The sequence below is a fragment of the Schistocerca gregaria genome, chromosome 11, assembly GCF_023897955.1.
Source record: "Schistocerca gregaria isolate iqSchGreg1 chromosome 11, iqSchGreg1.2, whole genome shotgun sequence".
NCBI lineage: Eukaryota > Metazoa > Arthropoda > Insecta > Orthoptera > Acrididae > Schistocerca > Schistocerca gregaria.
In genome coordinates this window covers 144575372-144587557 of record NC_064930.1, presented here as the reverse complement: position 1 = coordinate 144587557, position 12186 = coordinate 144575372, and the positions used below count along the sequence as shown (strand labels likewise).

The following is a 12186-nucleotide window of genomic DNA, read 5'->3' as shown; positions in this document are numbered from 1 at the left end:
TGTGTGTGTGTGTGTGTATGTGTGTGTGTGTTTTCTAGATCTCCTTCACAAGTTTAAGTTTCAATGTGTTTATCGAACAATGGAGCAAATGACAAACTGCTACAGATCATAAGGATCACACGTTAAGCTACGGACAGACACACATGGCCAGGCCACCTGTAAAAGCAGCCATGTCATATCAGCTCTGTTGCAATCATTGACAGTTTTTTACATTGATATGACTACCAATTCACCAGAATGAATGGCCACTGCCAAACTGTGGCCAAGACCAAAATAGACCACCCCGTGTCACAACATGCGGCCGCCATAATGTACTCTATTTCGACGGTCGCTTCATTACACGAGCCTTTCGGATCTTCCCTCCACCACTAGCTTTTCCGAAATGTGCAGATGAGCGTTATCGTTACGACACATTCTTTGCTCCCTTAATTAGTCTAGCCTCAAACTACGCTAACGTACTGTCTCCACAACCCTTCAGCCAACATTTCCACCCCCCTGTCCTAACACCACCTCCCACACTCTCTGTATGTCACCCACCACCAATGCACCTGCTCACCTTTCCCCAATCCTCTCCTTTTTGCTCCTCCCCTCCCACACCTCTCTGCCCAACACCCTCCTGACAATGTGCCTGTCGGCATTCTAGTCCCTACACCTTTGGCAAACAGCATTCTTCTGTCCCCTGAACCCACACACTACCAACCCTTCCACTACTCCTCCCCCCCTCCCCCCTCCCCCCTCCTGATGGCTGCTTCCATTCCACATGACAATTGCACTCTGCACCAAGCTGCGAGTGTTGGTGGTCATTTGTGTTTGTGAGGTGTGTTTGCTTGTGTGAACGAATAAGCATCTTAATTGTACTTGCCTGCAATTTAACATGTCATCTTCACGGTAAGTAGCTCTCTCTTCCTACACTATTGATACTCCAACCTGGGGTTTCCATTGTTTAATATGTTTATCTTTACTACTGAGTCACTCCTGCAGTCTAGTCAACTTAAAGAAATACCAGACACCCGGCAACACTTTTGACCGCTTTCAACTGTTAAGCACAACGGTTGTAAGTGAAAGCAGCTGTCATCTACAGAGCTCTGTCTTTCAGACACTGTCATAAATACATTTACAAAAACACTTTTGCAGATATTACACTAAAAGCACAGATCATCTTTTTTCTAATAGAAAATTGGAAGAAAGAATATTGATGCAATACCAGGTTTGTCAACTAGTGTTATAATAAGTAGTAATCCTGACTTAAAAGTTCAATGGTCTTTCAATAATTATCCAACAGACACTACACACTACACGTGTACCCTAATACAAATTTACAAGACTTTCACAAGTCAGTCGATCGTGCACGCACCAGAGAAGTGCGTACGTACGAAACGACGCACTGCTCCACCTACCCTGGGCAGAGTTCCCTCTCCGGTCGGTCGTCAGGTCCTCGGTCCGGCAGCCCACGGAGACCCACTTCGTCATCGTAAACCGGCAGTGCCACCGACGGGGCCGTCGCCGCCTCGTGGCTGCAGTTCAGTGGTGCCGTCAATGTGGCAGAGCTGATTGTCGCCATGCTGCAACACAGGTAGACTGACCTCAGTGTAAGGTTCTACAACAAAATTCTGCCACAGAATAGATTAGACCCATCAAAAGAAAGTGACACATAAATGGGATGCAGTCACAGGGCTTAGAAAGATAAAACAACAACAAAAAAATCATACAAAGTTTTTGTACATACCATTGAAAAGCTGCTAGAGAAATTTAATTTGTAGGAACTAGTTTTATCAAAAAAATTTTAGTAGATATTCAATAATCCCTTTCCTCAAAACTACAGAGCAAAGTGAAGTAGATTTTATACACAAGTTTTCTCGGTTATTCGTTAATAGTGTGCTTTCGGGTGCTCAGCGACGCTGTTAATTCCACTTTGTGCACAATATTTTGGCAACTAAACTAGACCTAGGAAACAGAGAAACTGTGTTTTGTGGAATATCAGAGTGCGCCCTGAAAACAAAATGAGCACCAATGGGTGTAGAGGGTGCTCATAATACAGGGTGAGCACAAAATCGTGCCCTGATTATAACAATTTATCACAGAATAACCATTTGATACAATAATTTACATCTGATACCGTTACAAAGGTTAGTGTTAATTTTTTAAGACCACTTACGTCAGTAAACCTCAACGTGTGCTCCCTCAGTAGTTCAGAAAATGTCGAGGCGGCGTTCCAGTTCTCGCCAGGCGTTTCATAACATGTGTTCTGTCACAGTACCCACAACAGCTCGTATCCTAGCCTTCAGTTCGTCGACGTCAGCAACTGGTGTGACGAAGACTCTGTCCTTGATATAGCCCCAGAAAAAAAGTCAACAGTGGTAATGTCTGGAGAGTGGGGTGGCCAGGGTGTTGGACCATTCCTTCAAATCCACCGATCTAGACATTAATCCCCTCTCCAGACATTACACCCTTGACTTTTTTTTTTCTGGGACTATATCACAGACAGAGTCTTTGACATCACATGTTCCTGATGTCAATGAAGTGAAGGCTAGGATACAATCTGCTGTGGGTACTGTGACAGAACACATGTTATGAAACACCTGGCGAGAACTGGAACGCCACCTCGACATTCTCCGAGCTACCGAGGGAGCACACATTGAGTTTTACTACTATAAGTGGTCTTAAAAAAACTAGTAACACTAATCTATGTAACAGCATCAAATGTAACTTATTATGTCAAATGGTTATTTTGTGCTCACCCTGTATAACTGCACAGTAAAAAGCAGCACAACACCTTCTACACTCCACAGCCCGATCCAAGGCCACACGGCGAGTACGCGTAGTCAAAACATCGTACAGAAACGTATCTCCTCTGCCAGCCACTTCATCTCTCAGGACTTACACACAATGCCCCACCCCAATTATTTGCTGGATGTATTCCAATTTCTGGCTTCAATTACACATTTATGTTGTACAGCTCTTCTAATACCATACAAGTTATTCCAAATATTTTCTAGTCAATTTTTCTTACCCTCCTTTCTCACCTCAGAATATTCCTCACTTCTAGTCTTACCAACCCACTTAATTTCCATCTGCATTCAGTAATACCACATACGAACACTTTGATTCTCTCCTGGCTTTTACACAGTGCACAATTAACTTCCATGTTCAAATTACAGCCTATGTTTCATACTAGCAGACCTCAATTTGTTAGGAATGCCCTCTTTGCCTGTGCTATCTCCCTTCTGTTTTCTCCTTACTGTATCGTCTCTCACGCATTATTTAGCTTCCAAGATACCACCAATCTACCTAGTTGTTGCTTTTGTCTGATTAACACACTGTTCATATTATGTGCTCGTCAGGTGGTCCATTCCAAATGACAACAGCTTCGAGGCACAAGAAAAGCCAAAGCACTCAGTCTCACCGGGACAACTGTTCCTCCACAACACGTGCGGCAAACAGGTCCACTCTTGCCGGCAGCTCGTGCTAGAGAGCTCGTGCCAGCCTCCGTGGCGTGGCAAGACAGCAGGTGTTCCGAGCGCCCGAGCTGCGGAGCCCGCATCGGACTCTCGACGAGCCACTGCCAGAACCCGCCAATCCCAGACTGGACGTCACTCGCCAGCAGACGTATCCCCTGGGACGCTCGGTGACTGAAGACCCTGATGCCGGGGGCTTCGACTGAGTACAGAAACGGACGAGTTACACTGAGAGACGATGATTTTTCCTGCTTAGCAGGTGCACAAACTACACACCAGCAGAAAGCAGACAGCGGTGGCAGTGGTCGAAGAACCTCAGGTCGGGAAAGGTGTCGGCACTTCCCGTATGCGCGAATTGACGGCGATCTCACTAGCGGCACACTCCAGCTGCCTCACAGCATAATGACAGGCAGAGTTGTGCCTGCTCTCCCAACAGTTGGCAGAGTACAGAGCAGGTCTAGTTTCAGTTGAGACATACACACGGCCTGCTGAACGCTGCCAAAATGTCTCTAATGCCAGCCACTGACGTAACACAGCACGTGCGGTTAAGTGCCCGGATTTTGGCGTCAGGCCCCTGCTCGAGGCTATGTGGTCGAGGTATTTTGCTTATAGTTCGTGTACTGTCTACAGTAACATTACACATAGTGCCAGTTATTTCTGTTTGTTAAATGTGTCACACTGCCTTCATTGCTGATATTATAATATTTGGGAATTAGGGAACTTTTTAACCACTTAACCTACAACCACCAACTACGTGGTCCGGCATTCGGGCCAAACGTGATCAACACGGGCCCGGCTAGCAGTACATCGTTCGCACCAAATGTAAAAATCACAGGCCTGGTTGTGGTACAACTTGTGATGTGCACCACCATACACGGCACAGGCCAGGCTCGTAACAGATTCTTGTTACCCCTTTGCATCACACTCAGAAACATGTTATTCTCGGTCACGTTCGCAAATCGAAATATATGTTCTTTAATATTAGGGACATATACCCACAAATTTATTTTTCGAAATGTAAATATTGTGATGAGAACATACCGACAGAGACAGCAGTTAAATCCTATGTCTGACGACAAAAAAGCAGCCGACCAGTTACTCTATGGAATTTTCCGTGTTATAAAGGTTATTTATTATTTGGGTTTAAGGTTTAATTATTTTTGATTATCTTTTCTGAGGATAATACCCCTGATGAAGATCAACTACCAAAGCCCTGAATTTGGATAGAAGTACATAATAATCCAAAAATTTGGAATTAAACAATGACTCCTGGCATAGAAGGGCAACCTTACTTGTGATCTCTTTGTCAATACAGATAAACTGAGCAAAATACGACCTGTGTCCAGGAGCTTAAATCAAAAATTTAATGTCGTACATACAGTGAAACATGACATTATCATCAATGAATAGTTCATGAAATTTATAGGACGCATATCTTACAAACAATTCAATGCATCAAAAAGGGCACAATTCATTTGAGTCAAATTCAGGTTATTACTGCGATTTTAAAATATATACATGCCATGCTAAGACAAATGATGATGATAGCGTCTCCGAAAGTGCTATCAGAGAGAACACACTTTATATCTAGGTAATTGGTATTCTTCACCAAAATTATTTATGACACTTCCACACAGTTATAAAACAAATTTCATTTTAACAGTACATGCGAATAGACAGAATATATCAAAAAGAATCCTGTATAGTAAAATTAACAACGGAAGAACACAATGGGAAGCTGCAATCGAATGCCTGCTATAAAATGGAAAGGTAAGTGAGGTACTCATATTACAACAATAAAACACGAACCAGTACACACGATTATTACCCAAGGACCCAATCAAACTTCGAATCCATGTCATTTTATCGAGTACAACAAGTGAGCGATTGGAACTGATCAGGATATAAACAATTTTTCTTTTATTTGTCCGATATGGGCTTGCAGTTCCTACACCTTGGGCAAGAAAATAATTAATGCAAAAAACAGAGTTATGTTGATTATAGTCAAATCATTCCTGAAGACATACCAAAACCAGATTATAAAGGACAAGGGTCAGTGTTGTGTGGAGATTTACTACACTGCACCCAAAGCATTTGGCCCATTTTCCTCAGCATACTGATCCAACAGCATGAAAATCAAGGCCATCAAGACTAAGGTTTGCACAAGAGTAAGAAACATAGTTAAACAAAATGGGACTGCAAGGGATACAAAGTTCTTTCACACGTACCATTGTGTTTTGAAGGATTATTGATTTGCATTGTTGCTTTTTGTAAAAGTGCAAACTGTAGATGTATCCGGGAATTAGAGATAAATGTCGTTGATTTATATTATACTATACTGATTGATAACAAATCTTTTGTGGTATTTCTAACAATTATTATCAAAATTACAATTACTCATCAAACACTCAGCTACTTTTCAGCATGTATATAGCCGATATGCCTAATACTAAATCTGAAAAGTTTGGATATGCAGATGACTGGGCCATAGCTACACAACATTGAGATATGGAGCATACTGAGACTGTCCTGACAAGCGACTTGTCCTTGCTGGGAACGTACTTTTGTGAATGGAGACTACAACCTAGTCCAACTAAAACTGAGGCTATGTGTTTCCACCTGAATAATAAATTGGCTAACAGATGCCTTAAGATATATTTTGATAACAATATTCTGCCTTATAATAAAAATTCAAAATACCTGGGAGCGACATTAGATAGAACCCTGAGCTACAAACACTGCTGCATAAATCCGTACTAGGAACAATATCATTCAAAAACTATGTGGTACCAGCTGGAGCTTCTCCGCCTCTACCTTGCGATACTCTGCTTTGGGACTTGTCTACTCTGTGGCAGAGTACTGTTCCCTGTTTGGCTAAAGAGTGCTCACACCAAGATAGTGGACACAGTACTGAACCAAACTATGAGGATTATTTCAAGTACAATAAAATCAACCCCCATTCACTGGCTACCTGTACTGAGTCACATACCGCCACCTCACTTACGAAGAGAACATGCGCTTCTCAGAGAATTTAAAAAAATACAAGACAACCCGTAACTTCCAATTCACCTTTTGAGCAATGGCATTGACAGAGATAGATTGTGCTCTAGACATCCACTTCTTATCAGGGACAAAGATCTGGAGGAAAATGGTTTCTGTCTTGAAGAACGCTGGAAAGTGGAATGGGAGGAATCGGCACCACCGCAGGTAAACACCTTACTGAAACTGTCAAACAGACCTCCAGGTTTTGTCTTACCACATAAAACCTGGACCATCCTCAATAGGATCAGGACGGGCCACGGTCGATCTGCGGACTCTGTACACAGACGGGGAAGAGCACCATCCCCAAAGTGCGACTGCGGCACTGAGAAGCAGACGATCCAGCACATCATTGCAGAGTGCCCTCTGAGAGCCTACTCAGGTCAAACAACGGACTTCCTGGATGCGAGTCGACATGCAGTTCAATATATTAAAAACCTAAATGTTAATTTGTAATTATATATATGTTGTTCATGACATAACTGTATTTAATTCTTTATGTCTTGTTTTTAGTGACCAAGTTATAAAGTTATTGTAACAGCTTATTCCTCTATAAACGTGATTTGTACTTGCCATACGCTAAATAAATAAATACTTATCAAACATTTCACAAAATGAAAACAGTTTGATTTTACACATGTACTTAAGTAAGCCGCGTGTGATCGGTACAACATCTGAACGATTTGCTGAACTGTGGAATGGCACGAAAACCAAGCAATTGTGTTTACATTTTGGATCCAGACCACTGGAACTTAAATCTTAAGCTAAGGGAGTAAACACCCTTACCAGTGCTACAAATAAAAACTAATGACTTCTTATGCTTTTTATGATGTAGATTGATGTAGATTTGAATCTACTGAGAATTTAACTTCAGTATCATTGAGTATACAGGGTGTGTCACCTATAACCTAGACTGCAAATATTGCAGAAATGGAAACTGCTATTTATGTGCTGTTTTCCCAGAATGGAATGGTAGTCAGGGGCTCTTACTGTTAGTCAGATTTTAATCATCCTTAGGAAAGGTATTTTTTGTGAAAACACACACTTTTTAAATTTAACAATGGATATTGACATTAACAGACTAATAGTACGGTAAATTAGAATGTCAGTGGTGCATGTTGCAATAAATCTAGTAAGAGTCATTTTCTGGATATCAGATTGTGAAAAGTTTTCACACTGGTACTTGTTTGTGCCATTCAACCTGCACAGTTGGTTGGTTGGTTGGTTGGTTTGTGGGATTGAAGGGACCAGTCTACTAGGGCCATCGGTCCCTTTTTCCACAAACTTGAAACACCCACAAAGAATAAGAAGAAACAATGGAGACGACACAGGACAAGAAAGACACAGACAGACAGGAAAAGGGAATTAAAATCACACTGAGTGCTACGGTGGTTGGCCGACCATGGAAACAAAAAAGGAAAAGCCAACCACCTAGAAATGCACTAAAAACACCAGTCTAAAATCATAGGCCAGACTCAACACAAAAAAAGGACAAACACTTAGATCAAGTGACAAATACCCCTGCACGAATAAAACAACACTAAATCTGCCATCGCAACAGCATCTGATAAAAGTGCAGGAAGCTTATCAAGTAGCGCAAACATCTGCCTGAGCGGAGTTAAAAGCGGGCAGTCTGACAAGATATGGACCACCATCAAAGCAGACCCACAGCAACATAAAGGTGGGTCTTTGTGACGCAATAAATAGCTATGCCTTATCCAGGTGTGGCCAATTCGCAGCCGGCAGAGGACAACAGAGTCCTTGCGAGAGATACGCAAGTTGGAGCGCCACGCACCGGTAGCCCCCTCGATGGCCCGAAGTTTGTCGGGTGAAGGCAGGGCACACCAGTCTTCACCCCAGGTGCCAAGTACCTTCCGCCACAAAACTGACCCGAGGTCATTCTCCGAAAGGCCAACCTCTAAGGCCGGTGCACCGACAGCCCGTTTGGCTAGCGTGTCAACACGTTCATTTCCCGGGATGCCAACATGACCCGCAACGGGCAAGAGTACGCACGGACTCCTGGATAGCCATCACCAGACGAGAACGAGGGAAACACTGTCCGATAGCTCATAAACCGCTCAGCGAGTCACTACAGATAACGAAGGACTCACCTGAGCAGCAGCGGATATAGTCTAGGGCGCGAGAGATCGGCTACCAGCTCGGCAGTGAAAACAATGGAGCCAGCCGGCAATGAGTGTTGTTCAGAATGATCCCCTAGAGTAATAGCATAGCCAACATGACCGGCAACCATCAAACTGTCGGTAGAGACCATGTTAGAGCCTAGAAATGCAGCAAGGATGGAAAGAAAGCGGCGGCGGAGGGCCTCAAGAGGGACCGAGTCTTTCAGGTCCTGTGACAAATCGAGCTGACAGCACGGGCGGGGCACACATCACGGGGGTATACGCAGAGGGTCCCGGAAAATAGTGGAAGAGGGAAAAGCTCAAGCCCAGAGAGAAGAGCTGTGGTGCGAGCCGCGATCTTACACCCCGACTGGGACCGCCGTTCCGGAAGATGGACGACCGACTGAGGGAACAGGAGACGAAAACTGGGATGCCTGGGCAAGCTACAAACGTGTGTAGCATAAGGGGCCAGTAATCGTTGGCACCAGAGCCGCAATGGAGGGACACCTGCCTCCACAAGTATGCTGTTGACAGGGCTCGTCCAGCAAGCTCCAGTAGCGAGTCGGATCCTGCTACGAAGGATGGGGTCGAGCGGAAGGTAATGCCGAACCATAAGCCGGACTCCTATAATCTAGATGGGACTGAATTAATGCCTGGTACAGCTGTAGAAGGGTAGACCAATCAGCACCCCAGCTGACGTGACTCGAGCAACGAAGAGTGTTAAGATGAAGCCACCACATCTGTTTACGCTGCCGAATATGAGGGAGCCGAGTCAACCGAGCATCAAAAACCAATCCCAAAAACCGACGAGTCTCCACTACAGCAAGAGCTTCGCCGTCACGATAAAGCAATGGCTCAGGGTGAACAGTGCGTCACCGGCAGAAATGCGTAACGCATGTCTTGGGAGCTGAAAACTGGAAACCACACACTACAGCCCAAGACTGCGCCTTGAGGATAGCACCATTTAGCAGCAGCAATGCCAGTGGAGCTAAAGTATAGACGGAAGTCGTCAGAATACAAGGAAGCAGAGACAGACTTTTCCACTGCCACAGCAAGTCCATTAATTGCAATTAAAAAGAGGCAGACACGTAAGACAGATCCTTGCGGTACCCCATTCTCCTGAACTCAAACGGAACTACAAGAGGCCGCAACTTGCATACGGAAGGAATGAACCGACAGAAAATTTTGTATGAAAATCTGAAGTGGGCCCCAAAGACCCTAACCATGAAGTGTAGAGAGGATGTGATGTCGCCATATCGTATCGTATGCCTTCCGCATGTCAAAAAAGACGGCGACCAGATGCTGACGGCGGGCAAAGGCCGTACGGATGGCAGACTCCAGGCACACCAGATTATCGGCGGTGGAGCGGCCCTTACGGAACCCACCCTGAGACGGAGCCAGAAGGCCCAAGACTCAGGTACGAGGGCTATGCCGAAAGTTTTTAGCAGCCCGTAAACCGTAAGGCGGAGGACAATGGGGTTGTTTTCATTCGAAAGAGCGATGTTTTTCGACTTTGAGACGTGCGCATGCAGCCCCTGGCTAGTGGTCATCCCCCCACAGCGCGGTAAGAAAGCACAGGCAGTGCTGAGTCGGAGATAGTGCAGGATGGAGCTGTCGTGCTGCAACTTTGCGCCATGGTTTTCTACGGTTATAAAAAGGGTTTAAGTGCCGAAGAATGCCATTCTTTCTTGCTGCATGTTTTTGGTGAAGCTTTCCCTTGTAGGGCCACATTTGGAAACTGGTTTCACGAGTTTTCGAGGGGCCGGCAGGCAATTGAAGATGAACCTCGTCCCGGTCGGCCAACAACAGCTGTGACTCCTAAAAATATTGATGCTGTGAGGAAAATGATCAAAGAAGATCCATATCTTACATTTTGCGACACTGAAGGGACCCTAAGTATTGGATCAACAGCAGCACAGACCATCGTTCATAGTCACTTAGGCCTTACTAAGAGATTTGCCCGATGGGTGCCACATTCGCTGACAAAGCCAAAAGGAGGCGAGAGGGGACTGATGTCGTTTCATGTTCAAATAATTCAATGGAGCGAAGTCCCAAGACACCTACAATATCGTCACAGTTGACGAAATGTGGGTCTACCATTATGACCCTGAAACGAAGAGAGACTATTCTGTGTGGTGCTTTCCGGGGGTGGGGGTGGGGGGGGGGTGGGGGTGGGGGTGAGAACCACCCTCAAAAGTTCGACAAAATCGGAGCTCTGGGAAAAAAATGGTGGCAACTTTTTTCACAAAGAGATCAGGCATCTCTGTGACCTTGGACACACGTTGTACAGTCAATGCTGAATGGTGCATGAACGATTGCCTTCTAAAAGTCATCGCCACATGGCAGTCACAGCATCCGAAGTCCAAGAGTGGGCACCTTCTGCTGCATCACGACAATGCATCTGCCCACAGGGCTGCCAGAACGATGGACTTTCTGGAGAAGGAAAAAGTGGGAGTGTTACCCCATCCCCCCTATTCATCTGACCTGGCCCCCTGTGACTTCTTTCTGTTCCTGAAGACTAACGAAAAAATTCGAGGGCAGCAGTTTTCATCAGATGAAGAGACCATTGCAGCCTACGAGAGTGCACTAGGTGACATCCCAAAAGAAGTTTGGACTGACATTTTCTAAGTGGTTTCAGAGAATGGAAAAATGTATACATGCTAATGGACAGTATTTTGAAAAGTAGTAAACTTTTTTTGCAAATAAATTTTTTTCACACATTCTGCTAAAAACTTTCGGCATAGCCCTCATAGTCAACTCAACCTCCAGCTCACCATGCATTCGAGCAACTTGCAAAGGACGTTGGTGAGGCTAATGGAGCGGTAGCTGCCCACCTCTAGTGGGTTCTTGTCAGGTTTCAGCATGGGGATTACGATGCTTTCCCGCCACTGCTACGGGAACTCATCCTCAACCCAGATACGGTTGAAAAGGTCGAGGAGGTGTTGCCGGCAGTCAACACTGAGAGGTGTTTCAGCATCTGACAGTGGACGCGATCTGGCCCAGGAACCGTATCAAGGCAAGTGGCTATGGCACTTGGGAATTCCCACTCACTAAACGGAGCACTGTACGATTCAGGGTGGCGTGTGTGCAATGAAAGGCTCCGACGTTCCAACCGCTCTTTCAGAGAGCGGAAGGCCAGTGGGTAATTTGCAGAAGCAGAACTCTGAGCAAAATGCTCCACTAAGCGGTTTGCAGTTGTGTCGGAGTCAGTACTGACTGCTCCATTCAGTGAAAGCGCAGGTACACTGACGGGGGTCCGATAGCCACAGAGTCGCCTAATCTTGGCCCAAACCTGCTGTGGAGAGGTACGGAGGCCAACAGTGGAGACATACGTTTTCCCAGCACACCTGCTTGCATTGGCGAATGAGGCAGCAGGCTCGCGCACGAAGCTGTTTAAAGGCGATGAGGTGTGCCAATGAGGGATATCGCTTGTGACACTGGAGTGCCCGCCTGCGATCTTTAATCACCTCAGCAATCTCGGGCGACCACAAAGACACAGTCCTCCACCGAGGGGACCCAGAAGAACAGGGAATGGTAGATTCTGCGTCAGTAACAATGCCAGTGGTGACCGA

General features: G+C 45.3%; 1 protein-coding gene across 1 annotated transcript in view; it reads right to left on the bottom strand.

The window, feature by feature from the left end:
* The window catches only part of LOC126295266 (uncharacterized), a 710311-nt gene that overhangs the window by 694421 nt on the left and 3704 nt on the right, over positions 1-12186 (bottom strand). The window contains exon 2 of the mRNA XM_049987689.1: positions 1398-1562. Coding sequence (XP_049843646.1) covers positions 1398-1562 — 165 coding nt within the window. The remainder of the gene's footprint in view (positions 1-1397; positions 1563-12186) is intronic.